Here is a 23,391-nt window from a genome sequence, read left to right as displayed (position 1 = left end):
CATTCCAGGAGCATCCAAAAACTAAAAAAGAGAAGATGATCGTAAGATCGAGAGATGACGAGGGCTAGAGAAAGACGTTTTTGCTTTGAATGAATCGTTTGTGTTTGGTCGTCGCCATCCATAAATGGACCATGAATATTTTATTTATGGTGCTGTTAGTGGTGGTAGTGGTTTAGTACTAGCTTTCAGAGAGTATTCATCTGATTCAAAATGTGGAGAATGACAATAAAACCCTTTCATGAAGAAGATGGCATACTTTTCTTTTCGAATAGGAGACGGACCAATAAGTGGTTTCAAACCAAGTAAAAAACATAACATGACAAGAATAAGGGGCCAACTAAATGTAGAGACAAGAATGACACAAATTGGTTGTCTCCTTTTTGTCTAGCAGTTTTCTCTCTTCAACTTTTCCTGTCTTGGTCTTTGAGACAATCGTTTGACAATAGGAAGAGAAAAAGAACACAAACAAATATAACCTTATTACGGATTTCAGTCATTTTCAGATTTTTGTTTGCAAGAAATAATTTTCCGAAGAAAAAAGAGATTCTAGGAGGACTTGGAAGCTAGTTTCAGACTATGAGAAGTGAAAGAGTGCTTCATGATGGGCGGTGAGAGAAAATGAAAAAGTTGATTGAGTTTGAAGTGCTCTTCTACTCGGAACCAACTACAAAAAAGCTCATCTGCTATTCTATTTCCACTAGCGGCAAAATAAAAAGGAATTTCAAAGTACTGAACAGAAAAAAAAGTGAAGTGGAAAAATATGATGAAACTGATATTAAACGAAGAAAAAGAATGAAATGGGATTAGTGTCGTTGATGTAGTTCGAATTATGCCAAGAGTTTGGAGTCAGAAATCTTATGACGTGGCAATTTGAAAGATGACATGACGAAGTGATTGAAGAAACGAAATTATTGAGTTGTGAGAAGTAGTTCATGCCTAGAGCATTCCTACAAGAATGACAAATCTTTGCAAAGATAACAAAAATCCGTGATATAGTATTGACAAACTCGTTCAAAAAGAAAAAAAGAAAACACACAAAGTGTTCAGAATTGTTTATCGTTTTATAGTTAAATTCGAAACCTTAATTCATCGTTCTGTACTAGGTTTTCATCATTAAACCTTTCCATCGTGCAAGATTTTCTCCAATATTCTTTTTTTTCTGTTTCATCACTTCGATCCTTGAATAAACACTAGTCAAAATTTCCAACATGAGAGAAAATATGACATTTTTTCTATTCAAGGTTGAAATGCAGTGATTATGAGTACCAGTATCTTTTGATTACTTGCATTTGTTTTGTGACTCACTTATCTAAACTAGTACATTCTATAATCTGAAACACTTTCTTTCCCTTTTTCACAGTGCAAATTATGATAAGAGTGTGTAAAGTGGCAAGTCATCTAACCATAAGATAAAACCACTTTCCTTTCAATTTCATTATAATTCTACCGGTCCATTTTATATCGTGACCACATATTACTGCAAACAAACTCAAATTAAACAAATAAGATCATTTACACAGGGATAATCATCAAATCGATATGCATCTCTCTCAATTACGCAACAACGATCTTCTATGTGTCAATTTCTCTTTCGAAACCAGTGTTTGTGTCTCCACTGACTGGTAGATCTGTTATCATCCCCAAATGAAAACAACAAAGTTTTGCTTATCGTGCAACGGCATGGCCAACAATCTGGTTTTGTATGGCGACGACGCGCTTCGATGGGATCCAGCCCACTAGGCCATAACGGCCGTATAAAAGATGGACCACGATGCTTCCACATGGCATCTCATTTCTCTTTTCTTTTCTTTCTTATTTGGAGAAAGAGCGAGATAGATCCTCTCCATCTGATAGTTTTTATCTGAACTTCATTAATTTTCAGAATGAGAAAGTCAATCATCATCTTACTTCTTGGTTTGTCCGTGGCGACAGCCTTCTTGTTCCCATCTGCCGGAGGAGGCGGCGGTGGTGGCTGTAAGTATTATTGAATAGAAATAGGATCTCAGATTTCCGTTTTTCAGGCGGAGGAGGATGCGGTGGTGGCGGAGGCTGCGGAGGAGGATGTGGAGGTGGAGGTGGATGTGCCCCACCACCACCACCATGTGGAGGAGGATGTAAGTTTCAGAGTATGATCGGTTGAAATCTGATTCTCAAAAATTGAATTTTAAGGTGGAGGAGGAGGCGGAGGATGTGGAGGTGGAGGAGGATGTGCCCCACCACCACCACCACCATGCGGAGGTGGAGGAGGATGCGGAGGAGGAGGAGGATGTAAGTGAACGCACAAACTCTTTGGACTACTGTAGAGAGAGAGAAACTAAATCTCTAGGACTAAATCTTGAAAATCTACTGATCCAATCTACAAATCCATCTTTCAGGCGGAGGCGGAGGCGGTGGATGCGGAGGAGGAGGTGGAGGATGCGGTGGAGGAGGAGGTGGATGCGGAGGTGGAGGAGGATGTGCTCCACCACCACCACCACCATGCGGAGGCGGAGGAGGATGTAAGTGACATATCAGTTCAATTCATTTACCATTTCCTAACATTTCAGGCGGAGGAGGAGGCGGAGGATGCGGAGGAGGATGTAAGTGATTTAGTCGGCTTTCATTCAGTTAGACGGCTATCACTTATTTATTTCTTTTGTATCGTATTAAACGCAATCAAATAAACGGTTTTTAAATAGAAAGGTGTTTGATCACATAGAGTAGAAAATATAACCAATGCATAACCATCTGGAGCTTCATAACATAGTTCATACTACTGGTTTACTGGAAATTCGGAAGCTCACTAAACACGGTTTTCAGGTGGAGGAGGAGGTGGTGGAGGATGCGGAGGAGGAGGCGGTGGAGGATGTATGTGGAAAAGATTTCTAGTTTCTGAGATTCATTATATCAATTCTTATTTTCAGGCGGAGGAGGAGGTGGAGGATGCGGAGGAGGAGGCGGAGGAGGATGTGAGTTGAACAACAACTTCTTGATCTGAAAACAATTACTTCAACTGTTTTTTTCAGGCGGAGGAGGAGGAGGCGGTGGATGCGGAGGAGGATGCGGACGCAAGAAGAGAGAGGCCCTCAACGTCATCGCCCACGATGATCTCAACAAATGTAACAACGAAGAGCTCAGAATTATCCTCAACGAGGTATATCTTTTCGATTCAGTGACTTTTCTAACTTTCTCTTTCAGAACACCAAGGAAACCGTCGCTGAGTCCCTCAAGGCCCTCAAGGAGAAGGTCGCCGGATCCGACTACATTGTTGTCTGTAACGAGAAACCAGCTCCATTCACAGCTGAAACTGATGACTTCTGCCAAGTTCAAAAGGAGAATGTTCACTGCACCATCCTCAGAATCAACCATAAGGAGGTTGTTGAGAAGAAGGAAGAAGAGAAGAAAGTAGAGGAAGAGCCAAAGAAAGAAGAGGAAAAGAAAGAGGAAGAGAAAGTAGAGGAGAAGAAGGAAGAAGAGCCAAAGAAGGAGGAAGAGAAGAAGGAAGAGAAGGCTGAGGAGAAGAAAGAAGAAGAGAAGAAGGAAGAAGAGGTGAAGAAGGATGAAGTTGAGGAGAAGAGCGAGAAGGCCGAGGAGAAGGAACTCGAGCCAAAGAAGGAAGAGGAGGAAACCAAGAAGAACTGAACATCTTCATCCACTTCTAGAACTCTTCCCACTGTCGTCAGTGATATTTAAATTGTCAGCTCATCATTCACTATTTGCTCAATTCTGACTTGAATGCAATAAAATATTAAAAATTGAGTTCTTTCATTATATGTATCTTCTTGGGCTTTTCAGCGCGAGCGATCCTGAAACATTGAATATAAACGAAGGTATTTTTTGGATCTGTTAGCTCACCGATTATTATTATTAGTTTTTGGTTCCAGTTCTCGTAAACAACGGTTTGAACAAACACCAAATGGTGTGTCCATCTATGTACTCTCTATTGTGATGATGAAGAGATTTCTTCTCAGGGACCTGTCGACATTTATGTATTGATTGTTGCCTACTATTCATTTTGTTCACTAATTCAAATACGATTTCAAAACTTACTTTTCTAGAATGTCTCTGAAATTTCTAAAATTTCCTTTTTTGGTACAAACTAAAATCATCCAAGAAATGACTTTTCGGAATATATTCATGTTGAGCTTATGCTCGTCTAGAGTATTGGAGATTATTTCAAGTATCAAATTCTATTATGACATTCGGAGAATTCGGTATATAATCGGAAGCAACACTATTTGTGCGAAGCTCATGGCAGGCAAACACGGAGACGATATGTATCTTCTGTCTCTTATGGAATGTGTTTCTTATTATCAGCAACCAGCAGATAACATTCTGGAGCTCAAAATGGGTGGCATGGTTATCAAATTTCGGTGAGTGAAAATGTTTTAAAGCTATTATCCGGTAATAAAATAAATCTTTTCACCACATTTTTTGTGAATATTTGTATTTCAACTTTATTTCAGACCACGGGCAATGTTTTCTCCTCAAAACGAAATTGTGAACTATGATCTCACTTATTTGGAACAATACCGTGATATAGCTCCTGTAGCACTACAAAACCACGTGAAATGTATATTTCAAAACACATTACGTGTTGAGATTCTAGTTTCATCATGCAGATATTTGACAAATCTTCCTATTCTAGAGAATGTTAGAGCAAGTTATTTGAAAGGGTCACAAGCAGTCGCAAGTGTTTTAGAAGAGTTTTTATTCGTTCACAACAATCAAGAGTGTGTGCACATTGTCCCATTTATCAGTGGCAATTTCAATAGAAACTCAGAAATATTTTCGATTCCAAAATTGTATTGCAAACGTTCTGGATTTGCAGCAGCAGCAATGATTCCCAGTTTTACTGGAAACTGCTTAATTCTGGAACAAGCTAAATGCGATACGGTATTGTTAATACAGTTGTTGAGAAAATGGGTTGACAAAACGGCTTATCAAAACCTGAAAATGGTTCGGGTTTCTCTATTCGAAAATTACTATTTTCCCAATGGATTTCCACGTGCAGATGTTAATCTACGAGAAATACTCAAAGACTTTAAAACGAAGCGATGGGACCGATCCAATAGACCACAAATCTATGAACTGGATCCACAGTAAGTACAGAATTCTATGCATTTTATATGCTCCTATACATTTGTATCCATTATGGTGAAATGAACAAAAATAACTTTTATTGGACATTTAGTAGTTAAATTTACTTTTTTAGAATGGTCACCAGCTACGTAGAGTCAGTCGACTGCAGTCAATTTTTGGATATTGAACAGGAAGGTGGAGGCAAATTAGGATCAGTCTTCATCACGCACGATTCTTTTGAATTTTATGTCTGGGACGGCAATCCGAGAAGTTCCTTATGATAAATCTGAAGAATTGATTCGATGCATACTTTCCTAACTCAGTGATATCTAAATTTTGAATTTAGTTTGGACCACTCTCTTTGATATGATGGACTCCTCAAGATTATTTAACAAAAGCTCTCGTTTGATGCTTTGTGACCTTTTATTTATCATAAATATCAGAACTTCCAGATCTCTGTTTTTCCTTCGACCGTTGGCCAGCAAGCAAGTTCTGGAAATAAACATAATTAGTTTTACCTGGTACCAATTTATCAATATTCAAGATAAAAATAAATTTACAAGAACCAAAAGTGTTCGTTTTCCTTCCGTGATCCATTCATTTTTTCCCAGAGACATTTATCCTGACTTTTCTTTTTATTAGTTATTCAAGATCATTTAAACAAACTAATAGTATTTTCCCACACTTTTTCTCATTGAGTGCATGATCTTTACTTCCATTATTTTCCCGCTGAATGTACTAGATTTTCTGTTTGTTTTTCAACTTATTTAGTATTTCTCCTTTATTATATTTTTGCAGGAATTCTTCCAAATATTTGAATGTTCAATTTGTTTCTAAGTTCTTTCCATTCCAAATTTTGGAATGATCATACTGTAACAGCGGCTCGCCATCTCCCAACTCAGACAGAAATAGCTCTTTTTGAACTACTACCACCAAACCAGAAAAAAAGTGAATCATTCTTGTTCTTCCTACTCAAAAGTAATTCAATTTCACCTTCACCAATTCCATTTCGCTCTTTTCAAAAACATGTCAAAACGTTTTTGACGTTCCCTTTTTTGTCACCACTATCGTCATCATCATCATCTGCTCATCCTTCGTTTCGCTTCCAAAAAGTCAAATAATATTAAAAAAGAATGATGAATGAGAGGACGTTCCGTAGTGGATCATTAAGCGGAGCAAATGAGTTCTCATCACATTTCATTTTTCCCAAAAAAGAGTATAAAGCAGAGAATGGGGCATTGTCTGAAAGGAATGATGGGGTCTCATTCAATAGATTCTATTCCCCACATTTTCTTTTTGAACCACTCTGTTCTCCGCTCTTTGATTAGAGTCATTTGGTATTTCTCCAGAAAATTATGATTTGTGTAAATGATAAACTGTGAAAGAACGAGTACTAGCAATATTATGTATCAGAAAGGAAGTTCTTGTAATCCTCCATCTTACAATTTCTTTCTTATCACTCCAGTTTCAACACGTTTTCCCTCACAAAAACTCAAACTTCCGCAATGATTCTGATTAATATATTTGCAGTTTGTACGCCACTAAACTACGATTCACCTCAGCTTTCCTAGAATCTCAAGGAAGTTTTCTTTTCGGATAGTGACTCAGTTGTTCTGATTATATTACTTTCTCTCACATTGTACTCATTCCCACGACTGAGTCTGCAGATTTTTCAAATTGAAATTTAGACTCCGAATCAGTTGTAAACAAGAAAAAAAGCGAAAGAAGGATGTAGGTGGGAGTATTGTAGTTTTAGAATGGAGTTGAAAATTATCAACGTTTCGGAAGCATCGTCCTAATAAAGTAAATAAGGACAGTACAGTATTCTTTCTTTGAATAATCAACACATAGACATTTGCAAGGCTCATTTTTCATTGGATACTCTATTTGCAGCTCTTCAGTTTTCTAGAAATATGCAATTCTCCATCTCAATTCTACGTATAACCTTTAAAAATACTAGCAATATTTGAGGATGCTCTTCTATTCTGATGACCAGTGACCCTCTCTTCCAGTTCGAGTATTTTCCATTTTCTTTCTTTTTCTCTGCAAACTTTTCATTTCCCCGACTACTTTTCCTTTCCTCTTTTTCTAAATCCCTATACAATGATAGTTTGAGGCTTTGTGTATGTAACCCTCGCAAGTACGTTTTACTATTTTTCTAGGAAACATTTTCTCTCAGAAAATTTGAGATTTGCTTCCGAAAAGACAGAAACCAAAGTTTTGGTTTCCCTTCTCGCTCGAGTCTCACATTTTTTCAATAATTCATTGACACGTTATTCATCAGAAGTAGTCAGAGTCGCCCTTTTGACTAAAGAGTGGTCACTAGACTCATCTCAAAATCTTGTTCTTCGTTTCTTTCGGAATATAGTGGTCACCAAGTTTTACAGAAAACTTTAGTGAAGTTCTATTTTATTATGTACAGAGCGGTAAGTAAATATTCTTGCAAGTAATAATCATTTCCGTCCTAAATTTCCTTATGAAGCTGAGGTGGGAGTTAGCTACAGTAGGAAGCATGTTAAAAACTGGATTCAGAGAAAAGCCAAAACCCATTCCCCAATCGATTCAAAGTACTCAATTCTTCCGACCAAATCTCAGGTGATAACCGAATTCCCTCAATTCCCCCTATTCTTCCATTTCCCAGATTTCAAGGTGTTCCCACATGTGAAAAGAAATTGAATTGTGCTTTGACGCATTCATATCAAAAAAACACGCTTATTGAGCCCACACAAAGAAGATTCGATGATTGTTTTGAATTGAGTTGTTTATAGAAAATACGCTGTAAAAGTTCAAATAGACCCCCAGAAATTTGCTTTCATGGCGTCAAGTGAAGATGTTGATCCAGGGTTTAAAAGCCTAAGATGGTAGGATTTGAAAGATCATGGAATGTCAACTAATTTGGGAATGACGTATCGCAAAAAGGATTGAAAGAAAAGCACGTTCCTGAGGTGGTCGGAAAAGCATAAAACTGATCCCATCTGCAGAAAAAACAGTCTAGTTTCAGATGGACATCTATTTGTTACAAGGATTCGAGTGATGGTATAAAAATAATCTTCAAGCAGTTGTATCTCGCCATTCTTTTTGAATTGCCCAGACCTTTACCATAATTGAAGTACAGTACAGTACCGGCCAATAAGGTATCATATGTTGCCTACTTCGGTTGAAAACGCCCAACTTTGACAGTGTGTCATGGTAAAAACTAACTGTCAAAATAACTTTTTATGGGGTCGAACAGACCAAGAATAGAGCTCTATTTTTGCAGTTGACAACTTTTCTGCACGGACACTTCCTAGAGAGTTATAGTAATTTTAAGTGAACCGCTCAAAAAATAGCACTATTTTGCACTGAAATGGGCCGATTTGAGGGAGAAATTACTTTGTCCAGATGTAACTTGCTAGGGAGTGCTCGTACAAAAAAGTTGTCAACTACAAAAATAGAGTTCTATTCTTGGTCTGTTTGATATGATACCTTTTGGCCGGTACTGTATGTAGGTAATTCCTCAGTTTTCACAGTCAAAAATTACTTTGTGTCTGAACCTTTTCCTGTTCAAGTGTATTCCTAATACTTAATCCCTATTTATAAGAGAAATGACTATATTTTCTGACAAATTTGACAAGCAAAAAAGTAACCTTGACTGTTTATCTTCTATTATTTTTATTTCTCAGAAGCAAGATTCGATAAGCGGTTTAGTTGTGCAGGATATTGTTTTAAACACTAGTTTTCATTATTATTTGTGTTATCTACCGTAATCCTGTCATGTTTGTTTTCAGAGAAAAGTGAGAACATTTTGAAGAAAGAAGTGATATTTCCAAGTGCTAACTGATATTATTAAAACCGAAATGATTGCTTCTTTACACTCGAATTAAATTAGGTACAGTTGGTCCTTTGTCTCTCCTTACCTGTTTTCAATTTCAGATAGTTTGGAACTACTGTAGTAATATCATGACGCTATAACTTCCCGAAATGTCAATGATGACTTCTAGTTTATAACGAAAAAATATTTCCAGAACTCTTGAGAAATCTGAAATAACTTCTAGAACCTCATTCATGTTTTAGTTCCCAAAAACTGAAATCATCAATCGCTTTCAACCTAACTTCTTACGAATTCATCAGGAATATTCATCAGTATCAGAACCCCCCAAAAACGTCTTCAACGAATGGCGTCATAACTAACATGGTCCGTCCCAAAACAAGCATCATCCGGAGTCCAAATTGCTCCGAAATCGCATCCAGTTTTTGATTTATGGGCATCCTGAATACTAGTTTCCTGGATCTTTTCTTTTTCTTTGTTCTATATATGTAAGATGTATACATTCAACAATTCACATTTGTCATCTTCGATTCTGTAGTTTGTTTTTCTTTGGCTTGGGAATAAGAGAACCTGGGATGACTATTTCATTCTTCTTTTTCCTTTTCCTTAGATCAGTATTCTAAACCAAAGATGACTGTAATCATTATTTTCATTCACACGGATAAGATTCATGACATAGATCTCATGAATGCCAAGAACCAATTGGAAATACGGTGGTTTCACATTCCACGTCATCCGTCCAATTTCCAGATTCTTTTGATATTTTCAATGGAAATATGTTCTACGCAATTCAATTCAGAAATCATACGTATGGAAATGTTGAATACAACTCAAATTACTTGTCCCTTTCAAATGGAATAGTTTGAGCATCAAACCTAACCACTTGCATAACTTATAACTTTGGCTTCTGAATTTTAATATCAGAGATATTTTTAGTTTTCTCTTTCCTTCCATTTATAGCACAATACACAAATATCTATCGGATCATTAGCTATTCTGGAATTCTTTTTTTTTCTTTTGAAGGTGTTGGGTTGCAAAGGAGAACTGCCATCTCTTCACTTTCCACTTTCCCACGGTTACTTTGTCATTTCCATTTTAATTTCAGTTTACACTGAAGAAATGAGAATAATAGTTCGTATTGCTCATCTAAAATGTTGTCATCATTCAAATATTCGATCAGAATCACCTCATTTTGTAGGTCTGATCTGTTGAATGACCTACTTCTTTTGAGACTTTCGTATAGAATCATGGATTGTTGTAGCTAGAAAAATGATTTCAGAATTCATCCTTCTCCAAGAAATTTCGACAAAAATCAGAAAGTTCAAACTTTCATTTTGCGCTCTTTTCCCAACTAGGAATGTGAGACTACCTTCATTTTTAAAAGGTTTTACAACCGAACTTTATGAATTCTTTTTCAACATTTTACCTCCATTTTAAAAGTTGTTTGTCATTATATGCCCAGAAGAGCAGCGAATTATTTCTGAAAAACTTCCGACTTGCCGGAAAACAATATGAAAAATTTAGAACCATTTGATTATAGTTTACAGAATGTGGCATTATTCTTCTTCTCAAAAACATAATTATATGTTTTCGAAGATTCTCATTCCCGTTATTGACTTGTCTGGGATAGGTGCATAATCACATCATAAGATAGATGTGTCTCAAATGAGGGTGTTCTAGACTACGGTAGTTCTGAAATTATTTTCTTTCCTGGTACTCAAATGCATTGTCTCCCGAAGAGTGAAGACTAATCTGAGGTTAAGAAAAGGAAAAAGGATTTGGAGTATAAGTAGCATCTATTTTTAGTTGCAGAATTGAAAATCCATAGAAAAGGATAAAGTATTTGTATCGAGTTAATTCCAGTCAGTAAGATAGAATAAAGATTAGTTTTCACCTTTTCCATGTTTCAAAAATAGAAATTGGTGAGGCTTCTACTTTGAAATGATCTGTAAATGAAAAGAAAACGTGCGTAATATTAAACTTGTTTTTAAATTAAGAAAACAAAACATTGATGGTCTAGAAGAATAATAACGCCTACAAGATCTACTCGCCCAGACACAAACGTTAACATTGGGATGTCTAGGAGACCAAACGACAGTTTTTGATCTGGCGTTTTTCTACGGATTTTGATGGGTTTAAAATAGCGAATCGGTATTATCTGATGATGTTTAGACGCTGATGACTCTAAGTTGTTTTCATCTGAAAAGGGAATACCCCAACATGTTTTCTTCAAAGTACTAAGATATACAGTCTGTGCTAGATAATCTTTTCAATGTTGAACGAAAGCTGTCCAAAGACGCAAAATGCATCAATTCTACTATTTCTACTTGACCAGACAGAAGACCAAAAAGTGTATTTGGTTCTGACCGCACGCGATGATCTACTACACTTTTTCTTTGACTCATTGACCATGTACTTGTTGCATGAAATTTTGGAAATGAGAAGAATATTAATAATAACGTCACTCACTCTTTCATTCAAGTGGGTTACTACCCAAATTGTCACGTACAAAACATCTTCTATTCCATTGTCACTTGATATTCGTCATCAATTAAGAATGCCTGGGGGAGGAAAGGATAAGCTGTTTGTCATGCTCTCATTGGCACGTAAAATTTCGGAAATAGTTGGTATAAAAGTGGATAAAAAAGAGCTAGAGACTGATTATTCATGTATTTTGTTTATTCATTAGTGATTTCTTCTTTTTACCAAAAGTACTTCAGTTCAGTTGATGTGTCTCTTTTCTAGTCGGATACAGGATTAGAGGGTGTGTTCTGACACATTCAGAAAATTATGAAGTAGGTAAATGTTCAAGAATTAATGACCGTGAATACTGCGGAGAAATGAGTTTTCTGTTTTATATTGACGTGTCCGGTACACTCGGAGAATCTCGTTTTAAAAATTACACCACGTGTTTTGATTTTGAATTTTATAATCGGTCTGAACACGTTATCTGTTCAATAAACAGTAGGATTTACCTGGCCTGTCGTATAGTGGTTTCCTTATTTAAGACACCACGGAGATCCTCAGAACTCTCAGAATCTGAAAGTGGTTTTATCTTCTCAAATTATTCTGACGAAATCTTTTTTTTTTTCAGAATAACTTCCGATTTTCGTTTTTTATGTTTGATTCCCATCGGTTACAACTGAAACGTTTGGAGCAAACTATAATCTTTCGAATTGTCTGAACAACTACTTTCGCTCTACTCAAACTCAACAATCTATTTCTGTGCAACCCACCTCTTTATTGTAATTGGAATTTTGCGAAGAATGCAATAAAACCCCGAATAGGTTCTTGAAATGGCGTGTGTGGTTCCTTTACTCCCCCGCCAAGTTACTATGTCTAGGAACCCCGATTGGGTGGGTGGAGCCGCACGTATTCGTCAATCGGAAGAGAACACTTCCCCCCGATTGAGCTTCATCGCTTCAGATCTTCAGCGGATCGAGGTGACTCAAAAATAGAATCTAACGTATAACGTTCTATCTATCCATCCCTTCCAAACTATTGTTTTATCTTTGAACTTTTTGTCTTCAAACTGACGAATTCCTGCTCGAGAATATTCAAGTTTAAATCAAAACAACTTGTTTCAACATTATAATTATCACTTGTCATTGTCGTCTCTCTCACCACTTCCTTCTTCGATTCAACACCTTCATTTGACCAGAAATCTCTTTTTTCCTTCCCACCTACTCACTTTTTGTTTCATATTTTGAAACAATTGTAATTAAAAGAAACCAAATAAACTTGCTCTTTCTTTCACTCCCTGAAACGCGTCAATTCGGATTGCTCATTGCTCACGCACCACTCAAATTCAGGTGTTTCTCGTTTTTGTAGTACATTGAGCAACTTCAGACTACTTTCCGAGCTCAGAATATCTAATGAGAAATTTATTTTTAAGCATTGCCACTAATAGTTTACGACGCATGTGCTCTGAAAAATTGGAATTCTCAATTCAGAAGTTTTGGAGAGTTGGTGAAGCAGCAAATGATATTTACACAGGAAGAGGAACTTTTAAAACAAGGAACGTTCTGGAATGATGTTCAGTTTTCGATGAGATTCTATTTCTTACTCTATTGACGAAATTCCAGATCACCCATCCAATTCATTCAGATCTGAAATAATAGATCCACCACCCCCTTAACAATTTCTTCTTCTTTAGTTTTGAGTCATCCTTAAAGTGAACACATGCTTCATTCCCTCTTTTTTCAATTCTTCCCCCTATTCTCTTTCCAGCTTAATCTTTCTTAGCTCCGCCCCTTTTTCCATTACTCCCTCCCCAATTTTCGCCTTCTTAAAGAAACGACTCCGCCTCTTTCGTGTTCAGTTTCTCTCCTTTTTCTTTTAGGAATACCCATTCTCACTGGTCTTGAATATTATATAACTTCTCGAATTTCAGGTAACACATCGTGTTAAACACACACAAATAATACAAAAATGCTCACAAAACTGATCATTGCACTCAGTATTCTTGTCCTCCACATGGCACTCGGCGCCGTCGTTCGGGAGTCGACCGATCGAGAAGGTACTGTAACAAAATTGAGATTAGTAAATAGAATTGAGATATAGGAAAAAACAAACACGAGAGTTGCGACGAAACCTTTTAAAACTTTAATTAGCAATTATCTCATTTGTCGATTCAGTTTTTGATCTGATTATCTAGCATACAGTAATCTAGACTTACTCTTTAGAGTATTCTAGCACTCTTAAAGGATCCAAGAACCCCCAAAATGCTGATCCTTCTACTGGCTTTCCTCGTAATCCGATCCTTTTCATTTTAATAATTCTTTGCACCTTATGACAGGTGGGGGTGGCTAAAAGCAGAAAAAGATCATACGTTTCCTAATAAGTGAAGTCACAAAAAACAAGAGATCTGTTAATTATCCGAATGGATTTATTCTGTATTGTGGGGTAGATCTTGCTTCTTTTGTTCTTCCAAGACTTCCAAAGGATTATAGAATTAATCGGGGGATGAAATGAAGTGAAAATGGTGGCGAGATTAGTCTAGTCTTTCGACTGATATGAAGAAAGATATAGTCTCGTGGACTAGTATTTCATGGGAAGAAAAAGTCGAAGAATTCAGAATCCTCATATTTCAGAATACGTCCCAGTCGACTGCTCAACATTGAATGAATGTGGTGGAAATTGGGCTTGCGTCGAGTATCTGATGGCCCTTTACCGTCTTGATTGTGTCGCTGGACCAGGTAATTCTTGTAGTTTGATTTTGTCTGTGTCTCCACGTGGTAGCCTGACTCTGAAACTTCTTATGAATATATTAATAGATGCAGGTGAAATCCACAGAGTTTCGTATTCAGCGTTATAGTTACTATGAAATTCAGCCACTTTGGTTGTTTTGTGACTCAAAAGTACATCCTATCTACCGTAACCCATTAAAAATGCATAAATTCTCCAAGAAAACTCTTTGTTTTCGTCTTTCTAAGGAGCACTCTCATCTCGTACTACGCAACGAATAAATTATGAAAATCAGTTAATATAGACGCTTGCTCATTGATTTCCATTCCATTTGTTGCGACTGAAACGAAAACAAAATGTTGAATTTTCTTTTTGTTCCAAAACTTGTCTTGTGACATGTTTCAATGATCACCTTATTCTAGTCAACCACCCCCGGATGGAATCATTAAGAGGAAGAAAAAGAAGCTTCCTTTCCCAAATGAAAAACAATTGTCTATTGTATTATTAATGAATGGATTAGTTAGGCTCATGTTCTTCTGACCACTGAGAATCGAATATTCCTTTCGGAAATCCGGGATTACTTTCAACTTTTCTCTCCTAATTTTTGTATTATTACAGTCTCGAAGAAGTCTCCATTCGTCAACGGTGGTGGAAAGCGTGGTGGAATGAAGAACCTTCAAAAGATCTTCCTGGGAAGCTACATGTCAAAACTTCGTTGAGAATCTCCAGAGCAACATGAAAACCTTGAAGTTTTCACCACTACCTCTCCCATACCATAAACTTTCCAACCATTGAGCTCGGACTCGCTTTTCCTCTTCCACCCTTCATTCCTTATTTTCTTAGATTCCTCTTCTTCTTCTTTCCCTCTCAATCCACGTGGCCAAACTTCAAAGAAATGTGCCACGTGGCAATACTATTAGCTGGCCGCATATCACTTTATTCTCGCTGTATCTGTCTCTCGTCCTCTCTTATTCTCATCCATCTTCTCTATTTTCGTTTTGGAGAACAAAGAAAATAAACGAACTTCTATGTTAACCGAATGGTTTTTGAAAATTATGCACTTTCATCATTTTAGAGCCAACATCTGCAACTGGCAAGAGCAATGATGAAGAGCGAATGAATTTTAGCTTCTCCCATAATCAGCTGTTCTGAAAATGGCACAGTCTAAGTCCAGCGTAACATAAATGCCTTGTAACCTTTGGAATGAAATGTTGAGACATTCAGCTGTCTATTTTCAGCCGTAATCTGGAGTATTTTGTAGTGCTGTATTTTTGCTAGATTACAGAAAAAATGACGAAAAACAACAAAAAGAACAAAGAAAGCAAACCTGGAAAACAAATTAAAGAGTTCTACTACAACTACCGAATAAACAAAGAAAAAAGAAAGCAAATTTAATCTGAACGTAATAGCCTTCAGTCCTCCTTTTTCGGGACCACATGAGAGAGTCCGATACCGAGAGGCATTGGCTCAACACCCGTCGTCATCCGTTCGTTTCGCTGTTCGGCCCACGCGGCACGAGCATCACGAGTCCACCGGGGAACCATATTGTCAGCAATGAGACGGATCATTGTCTGAAATGATTTAGGGTTTTATGATAAGGTGGACTCAATTCGAGTCTGTACCGATTCCTGATTTCTGAAGGGATGCTTCCTCCATCTTGCGTCCAAATGACCTTCTAGATTGGAGAAGAATGGAAGTGCTTTCGGTTTTCTTAATGGATAGCGTCCTTCACCGTAGAAGTCATCAAGATTCAAGCGCTGAAAATAACAGAATTTGTTCAAGTTTTAACGAATTTAGTTGAGTTTCATACATCAAGTGCCTCCAGGGTTTCCTCGGTTTTGAGTTCGGCTGAAATCGGTGACGCAACAATTTGAGGCAAGAAGTGACGAGATGGGGACATTTCAACAACGTGAAGACCTGCGAATTTCCGAATTTTGAATTGGTAGTAATGACGGAAGTGTGAGACAAGGAAGCTATGAGAAAGTGAGAATTAGAGAAGACCTTCAAAGTCTCAAGAACAAAATAAAATTGAATATGCAGTTCTAATGAATGAAGAGAACAGATTGTCTGATCAGAAAATGTGTTCTCTTCTAGCGGAACTAAAAAGGGATCACTATTAAAAGGATAAACTCAATTGCTTTATGATATACAAATTCCAGCGTTGAGAGCTATCGACTAAAACGTTACCTTTTCTCTCAGCCAACTGTTGATGAGTCTCTTGATTGAGAAGTCCGGTGACAAAGGCATGAGTCAGGGCTAAGTAATTCTTAGTGGATCCCTCAACTTTCACATAAATATCTTTGATACCAATAGCTTCGCAGATCTTGATCAGGCGGGGATGACATGTCAAACCGAATCCTCGTGGACGACGTTGAGCGAAGACTCGTGTATTACGGCACTCAGCATAGAAATCTTGATAGATGGTACGTCCTTCGTGAAGTTCGACGTGGAAGATTTTTCGAGATGCCATTCCCATTCCATTGATAATAGCAGTTGTTGTTCGATGAATTGGTGCTTTTCCAACAGCATAACCAGCAAGTCCGCGTCCATTTCCAGTTACGACAAGTGCTGACATTGTGTGAACTCTTCCAAACACATTTGTCATGTTTGAAGTACGCTTAACCTCAAGACAGTATGTTTCGAAATCATCAAAGTCGACGCCATCGACTGGTGGTGGAGCACCAAGCTTTTGACCGACGAGCTGAGTTCCTGAGAATCCTCTCTCCATTGGGTGAAGTTTCTCACGATTACGTTTCTTTTTTCCTCTAAAAGTCAAACAACAGATGTACAGTGTATATAGAATCTTACGTGTCTTTTTCTTCTAAAATCTTCTTCACACCGCCCATAGAATCACGGATTTCGTCTTCTGTCTGCTCAGCAATCGAGAGCAATCCTTGATCCTGATTCATACGCATTGGAGCGTTCAATCCAGCAAATTCGACTTTCATGGGACCTATAATTTTAGTTTATTAGCACGGCACGCATCTAACAACCGCGCTCTACCGAAACCACAGAAAATTGCGTGCGAAATTGAGAGACTCGAAGAAAAAGAGACATTTCTCAAGGGGATTTCGATGGAGCGCAGCTGTAAGAACTGTGCCGAGCTAATAACACTGATAATTCTTCACGGTTTCTTACTTGATCCGATGCGATAAAAACGATTGAGTGGTCGGATCGGCTGTCTTGTGTTACGACGTCCTTTCTTTTGTCCTGACTTGGAGACAGAAGTGAGTGTTTTCCACAGTTCTGGTCCAGATCTTCTCATGAAAAAGTTCACCGTATTGCTACGGGTTTGAACCAATGGCAAAAGAGACGCCATCTGTAATAATTTTTACTTGACTTGTTTTTCAATGAATGACAGATAGAACATTTCCGAGATCTGTGAGAACCGGTCTGTGATTCAAAAAAGAGCACTAATTCGGATGAAAAATCGTATTTGCGAAAAGAAAATTGTAACAGAATACCGTACACCAGACAAAGAAAAGAGCAGAGATTTTTTGAAAAATCGATTGCAAGTAAATCACACGAAGAAAGAGGAAAGCTACTGAACGAACCATCTACAAAAAGTTATCACGAAGAAGAGAAGGCAAACGGTGAATGATTAGAAGGGACGGCAGAGACCCGAGTAGACTGATGTGAATATTACAAATACAAAAACACCTAGGCGAAATTTAGGAATGTACGCTGGTAGACAAGGGGAAAATCATTCGAATAAATTATAAATTTGGCATGAAATAATTAATGTACATATTTGGTGTCAGTTGTTATTTTGTCGGTGCCTCCAGAACAAAAACAACGGAATGAGAGCAGTGACTGTCATGAGAATAGAGTCCCATCGTGGCCCAATTGTCTTCTCAAGAAAACTGATCAGAGGAAGTTTGTTGAGCTCTTCTAAATAGAAGACAACAGCCAACTTCGTCAATGCCAGCTTCGCCGGCATGTACGCATCTTGACTGTGCTCTATCGCTTGATCGTAGAATCTTTTAGCAAGATAGAGGTCTCGAGTTATTCCCTCTCCAACTTCGTGCATATATCCAAGATTGAACATCGCTTGTGCCACTCCATGACGATCAACGGCAGTTTTATAGTTGGAAAACGCCAAACTATGATCAATTTCAGTTCCGAGACCGTAGTAATAATAGTCACCAAGTTTCACTCGAGCAGCCGGATATTCTGTGAAAAATAAGATTTCATAAATTCATGTTGACTTAAAACGTACCTTGATTAGCAGATCGTTGCCAATTGAGGAACGCTCTCTCCAGATTGTTGTCTTTCGGTCCGGAGAACAATGACGTCGCTTCTTCCCGATCCAGGATGAACGCGAGATTGGTTTGAGCAACTTCATAACCTAATTCTGCCATAAACAAATATTTCATTGCAGCTTCATCGTGTCGATTCTCCTTGTAAGCACTATGTGCTTCCATTAGTTTCTCTCCCCATCTTCCTCTTTCAGCGACAGACTTGAAAAGATCAACAGCGTGTGTGCATGATCGAGGAACTCCAGTTCCAGTAGCGTGCATCTGAGCAAGATTATAATAGGCAAGAATGTGTCCATTTTGAGAAGCGAGCTGATAAAGTTTTACAGATTTTTTGAAATCTCGTTTGTTTCCTTCGCTTGTTGGAACTCCTTCTGAAATTTAAAAAGTTGGTGAGAGAGTTCGACTTTGAAAACTCACTATAATTCAGTTCTGCCAAATACATCTGTCCATCAGCGTTCTTCTTATCAGCAGATAATGTCAATAACTTGAGAGCTTTTTCTATATTCTTTTTGACTCCTTTTCCTTTCATATACATTGCTCCTAATACTGCTTGAGCACTTGGACTTGACTTATCAGCTGACTTCATCAGATACTCAAATGCTTTTTGATAATCTTTGGGAGTGAATGGAGTTCCATCTAAGTACATTTTTCCGAGGTAAGTCAAAGCATCAGAGCTTCCTGATTCAGCGGCTGCTGTAAGATATCGAACTGCAAGCTCGAAGTTCTGATTGAGTCCCCGTCCACCAGCTAAATAGATTTGACCAAGTCCTAACTGAGCAGATGTGTCTCCCTTTTCAGCTAACATTTTGTAATACTCTACGAGATTACTCTCTAATGGAGCTGTTCCAGGTTGCATATGAATGGTGGGATCCGTTTCATCGGTGAGTCTTACTCGCTGAATAGTTTGACCAGTCGTGAATTTTACATTATCCACAACGGTTTTCGCAACTTTTTGGTAATATGAAAGAGCGGTCTCACAATTTTGAGGTACTCCAACTCCTTGACTGTATCGAAATCCCTGTAAGTTTGATTAATGCTATCATTCAATTTTCATGTTAAAAATAAAACCGTTTGAAAATAAAATAAACGACTAACCATAGCCATTTGAGCCAGTGGATTTCCTCCAAGCGCCGAAAACATGTAGTAAACGAGAGCCTTAGCTTGATTAGACTTTTCAACGCCAATTCCAGCTCCATGCATGAATCCAAGGGCCAGTTGAGCATCAGGAGATCCATTATTCTCCAGATCTTCGAAAACAGTTTTTGCTTCTTGAATACTCCATCGAGAGTAATCTCCGAACATTTGAGAGAAAGCTATAGCTTTTTTAGCTTCTTGGTGACCCTGAGCAGCGGCTCTTTCGAAAACCCGATGGGCTGCAACACGTCCTTCTCTCCCATGTCCTTTTCCTCGTTCTATATAGGACATTCCTCTTTGAAATTCGGCTTCTGCTTCAGCACTGAAAAAACTATGTCAGTTTCGAAGTATGGGCGTTTTCAGTTACCTAGGTGGCTTATCAACTTTTTCTGCTATGTATTCATCGCCGACAACTGTCGGGAGTTCTCGCTTTTTCTTGTTTTCTTCCTGCTGTGCTTGGATCTGTTCCCAATCCAAGTCAGATTTCGACACATCAATTGCAGTGAGTAAAGAGCCTGGAAAAGCTAAATTATTTAGTGTCTCGTGTTAATTAACGTGTAATCGAACCTGTTGTTTTTATCACTTTTATCGATGGTGCTTCTCCCTCAGCCGACACTAAAGCAGCCGTCTTTTTTTGACACGTGGCGAATGTTGCCAGTAGCAACAGTGTCAGACCGGTTTTAATCATCCTGGAAGATAATTTATATTTATTTAATGTTGAAAAGCAACACGATTATTAAAAACTGAAGTTTTTTATAACTTTTATGAACTGATAACATTGAAAACAGCGAATCAGTTAAAAAACATAATATTCTGACGTTCGTTAGCATTTACGGTAAACAGCGCGCGCAGCGGAATGACGGAGTGTCGTTGCTGCTAAAAAACAACGCAAAGATCTTGCATATCTTGATTATATGAAAAATACACTTAATAAAGATTCAGAAAATTATCGAAAATTAGTTATAGATTAGACTGAAAGTCCCTGATATTTCTATGTCGTTCAATTTAAAGTCCTCATCGATTTAGAAGTTCGCCATAAATGGAATCTATGTGTCTCATCTTGTTTTATTCCAATTTTATATCTTCAGAACAGATTTTACGGCAATTTTCAAAGTTTTTGTTTCGAAGTGCATCTCAATCAAACATCTTATCTGTTAGAAGACTTCGCAATCTTTGAATTTTAATTGCATTTTCTTAATCCGTCCGATTTTATAGTATTTGCTGAATTCCACTTCGCTTCGACTTTTAGTTGCAAGAGATGATAGAGTTGCAATTCAAAAAGATGGAATGAAAAGGCATGATGTTCAACCTCGAAACTGATGACGTTCCAGGAATGAACAATGAAGTGTTCAGAAAAAAAGAAAAAAACCAAATGGACCTGAAAACCAAAAACCGGGTTTTTGCTGAAATAATTTGAGTTTCACAATAAAACGAGCAGGATTTGTATCAGAAATTCGAGAACATGAGTCATTAGTATTCTCTAAATATTCGATATTCTACAAATCGGAAAATTGGTTTCTATATTTCAAGTTCAGATCCCTCAGATCTCAATTTTCGATTTTAGAAACGTTTTCGTTTCCGAAGTACAACTGAATTTAATTCCTCCAAAGATCTCTAATCTCCCTCGTAATTCTTTAATTCTTTCGTTTTTATTGCATCCTATTTAACAGTTCCATCAGATTTTATGACAAAAGTTGAGTACTTTCATTTCCGTTTCCCTCAGTTTTCGTTTGCGAGAGAAAAAGAAGAATTTGAACAATGTGCTGAGAAGGAAGAAAAGGTTTTGAGTATCAGGACATCCTCATTTAACTCTCCCTCTTTCCCTCATTTTTATTTTTTCTTTCCGATTTCTGTCCATTTACGACAGAAATTCCTTCCTCGACTGTTCGTCATTTACGATGGAGAATAGTAGCGCGCAATTTGAAGAATCTCACGCGTCTTCAACCACAACAGTCAAGATAAACGTTTTAGGGTTTTGAGGTACTAAAAAAGCGATGAGGACAATTTTGGAATGATCAAAAATCTGACATGATCAAACTCCAGTGAAGATTTCAAGTGCTTGAGTTCAGAACACGGCAAGCTATTTGATGTCTACTGATTAGCTCAGTTTGGGGGAAATACGGCAATGTGGTGAAATACAATACAGAAATATTTGTGGAAATAAATGCAATATTTGGAATCTTGGAACATTTGCAAACCATAAAGAGAATATGAACCACTGAGCATCTTTGGATCCGATTTGACATCAAAGTATGAACGTTTCAAACAATTTCTTAGTTCAAAACATAAATAAAATATTTGAATTTGGATAACAGAAACACAACACTGCTACAATATCTTAAAATATATGAAACGACTTCCCTATGAATTCGTTCTGTTTTCGTACATTCTGAAATTCTTTACAATATAGGAATTTGAAAGTCTGATTATTTAGGGATATCACTTCATAAATTAACATATTTAAAAACGATTGAACCGCTTCTTAAAATCCGAAGATGAAAAACTACAAAATAGTACAGTTCAATTCTATTACAGTACTCTATCTAAAAATTTGACGAGAAAATCAACATTCTTTTTGTGTAAATCCAATCGTTGTCGTAATTATTTTTACTCTAAATGGATTGTCTTTGTTATTCTGTTTTGTCAACATCACCTTGATTTTCTCTAGTACAGCACAAATATTATTGTAACCTTTTTTCCCATTTACAGGTGCTTTCAATGTTTTAATCATCCGATCATCGAACCTTTAACATTCTAATTTTAGCATCCGCCCTGTGTATCCATATCAAACCAATTCGTTGATCTATTAAAGCTTGTAAAATTTTTAGTTTTCTTGCCCTTATCTGCCTAATTAACTTTTTTGTTACAAAAGCGGCCAGAACAAGAGAAAATCGACGGTAAACGACGCACTCATAAATATCGGCATCTCCTTTTGTAATCTTTTTCTCTCTGAGAATGATTATCTCATTATCTAATGGCCTTTTTGTGGTGACATGGCTGAGTATGAGATCAAAGGTTTATGAATATAGGAAAAACGGAGTTAGAATGAATTTTTGAAATTGTTGAATTTCTGTTTTTTTGGGAAGAACTTCAGAAGAGCATGTCAATATTTGCGAAAGCCTGAAAGCCTACTTTCTGGATTCATTGAAATTTAGGGTTTCATGGACAATTCCTGAAAAAGATTTCCAGCTAGAAAAGTGTAGATTACGCAGATCAAACCTCCAAATTGACCAGTTTCAAAGTAGTTTCTAAATTCTTCAATTTTAAAACGTTTTCCTTTTTTCAATTCTAAAACCGTTGCTCATTGCATCTTTGTTGGAACATGATTACTAATTTAGCCTGATTCAATCGTATTACTCCTGTCTTGTGTTTGTTTAAACAAATCTGCGAAGTTATGAACCGAATTCCTTTGACGCCGTTGTCGGCGACCTCCCTCGAAGGGACACAAAAACAATGTTCCGTACCCCCCTTGCGAAGATAGATCGACACCGTCCGCGAGGCGCCAGAATTCGCAACTTGTCCATCTATTTTTATCACACATTTCTTTTCTCGTCTTGACACTTGGAGATAAACTGTTGATGGCGATTCGTCCAACTGTGTTCCGAACGTTCGATGATTTTATGAGAGAAAATAAAACTAGACTCAATTCGGTGGTTTCGTTTCAGTTTCTTTCTCTCTTTGGTATGCTGGAAATGAGAAAATGGGCTCAAGTAATTATGATATAGTTTCCTGGAATTCGGTCCCTCGTCGATATCCTTCACTTCGTACCGATTAGGACAAAAAGAACTTTGTTTTGTTTTTCACATTTTTGGGGAAGTCCATGTAATAGACAGCCAAAAAGTGATCTTGTGATATTAATCGAATTACACATATTATCAGAAAAAGAGGGATATAATTCGATAAGACATTGTCTTCGAGTACACATCAACCGATCAATGTATC

The 23,391-nt window shown here is 37.4% G+C and overlaps 6 protein-coding genes across 6 annotated transcripts; 3 read left to right on the top strand and 3 right to left on the bottom strand.

Moving 5' to 3' along the window:
- Positions 1-1,736: 1,736 nt before the first annotated feature.
- GCK72_018341 (uncharacterized protein) lies at positions 1,737-3,348 on the bottom strand (the record flags this gene model as incomplete). Its single annotated transcript, XM_053732497.1, has 3 exons — positions 1,737-1,861; positions 1,909-1,972; positions 3,166-3,348. 3 exons carry the CDS (start codon positions 3,346-3,348, stop codon positions 1,737-1,739), a joined length of 372 nt encoding a protein of 123 aa, XP_053581410.1.
- GCK72_018340 (uncharacterized protein) lies at positions 1,884-3,621 on the top strand (the record flags this gene model as incomplete). Its single annotated transcript, XM_053732496.1, has 9 exons — positions 1,884-1,974; positions 2,022-2,114; positions 2,170-2,268; positions 2,376-2,498; positions 2,547-2,579; positions 2,800-2,847; positions 2,904-2,948; positions 3,006-3,133; positions 3,178-3,621. The coding sequence occupies 9 exons, from the start codon at positions 1,884-1,886 to the stop codon at positions 3,619-3,621; spliced, it is 1,104 nt and encodes a 367-aa protein (XP_053581409.1).
- Positions 3,622-4,230: 609 nt separating this feature from the next.
- GCK72_018339 (uncharacterized protein) lies at positions 4,231-5,342 on the top strand (the record flags this gene model as incomplete). Its single annotated transcript, XM_003114367.2, has 3 exons — positions 4,231-4,352; positions 4,446-5,081; positions 5,195-5,342. 3 exons carry the CDS (start codon positions 4,231-4,233, stop codon positions 5,340-5,342), a joined length of 906 nt encoding a protein of 301 aa, XP_003114415.2.
- A 7,958-nt stretch (positions 5,343-13,300) lies between these two features.
- On the top strand, positions 13,301-14,775 carry GCK72_018338 (uncharacterized protein; the record flags this gene model as incomplete). The annotated part of the gene is made up of 3 exons (XM_003114085.2): positions 13,301-13,388; positions 13,963-14,067; positions 14,675-14,775. 3 exons carry the CDS (start codon positions 13,301-13,303, stop codon positions 14,773-14,775), a joined length of 294 nt encoding a protein of 97 aa, XP_003114133.2.
- A 693-nt stretch (positions 14,776-15,468) lies between these two features.
- On the bottom strand, positions 15,469-17,375 carry GCK72_018337 (uncharacterized protein; the record flags this gene model as incomplete). The annotated part of the gene is made up of 6 exons (XM_003114124.2): positions 15,469-15,627; positions 15,679-15,813; positions 15,867-15,973; positions 16,244-16,821; positions 16,865-17,009; positions 17,195-17,375. The coding sequence occupies 6 exons, from the start codon at positions 17,373-17,375 to the stop codon at positions 15,469-15,471; spliced, it is 1,305 nt and encodes a 434-aa protein (XP_003114172.2).
- Positions 17,376-17,813: 438 nt separating this feature from the next.
- On the bottom strand, positions 17,814-20,137 carry GCK72_018336 (uncharacterized protein; the record flags this gene model as incomplete). The annotated part of the gene is made up of 6 exons (XM_003113932.2): positions 17,814-18,229; positions 18,276-18,686; positions 18,733-19,333; positions 19,411-19,771; positions 19,817-19,964; positions 20,017-20,137. The coding sequence occupies 6 exons, from the start codon at positions 20,135-20,137 to the stop codon at positions 17,814-17,816; spliced, it is 2,058 nt and encodes a 685-aa protein (XP_003113980.2).
- Positions 20,138-23,391: the final 3,254 nt, after the last annotated feature.

The sequence above is a fragment of the Caenorhabditis remanei genome, chromosome V (genome assembly GCF_010183535.1).
Source record: "Caenorhabditis remanei strain PX506 chromosome V, whole genome shotgun sequence".
In the NCBI taxonomy this organism is placed as follows: Eukaryota; Metazoa; Nematoda; class Chromadorea; order Rhabditida; family Rhabditidae; genus Caenorhabditis; species Caenorhabditis remanei.
Note: the sequence above shows the minus strand (reverse complement) of the source record. Positions and strands in the feature narration are given on the sequence as shown.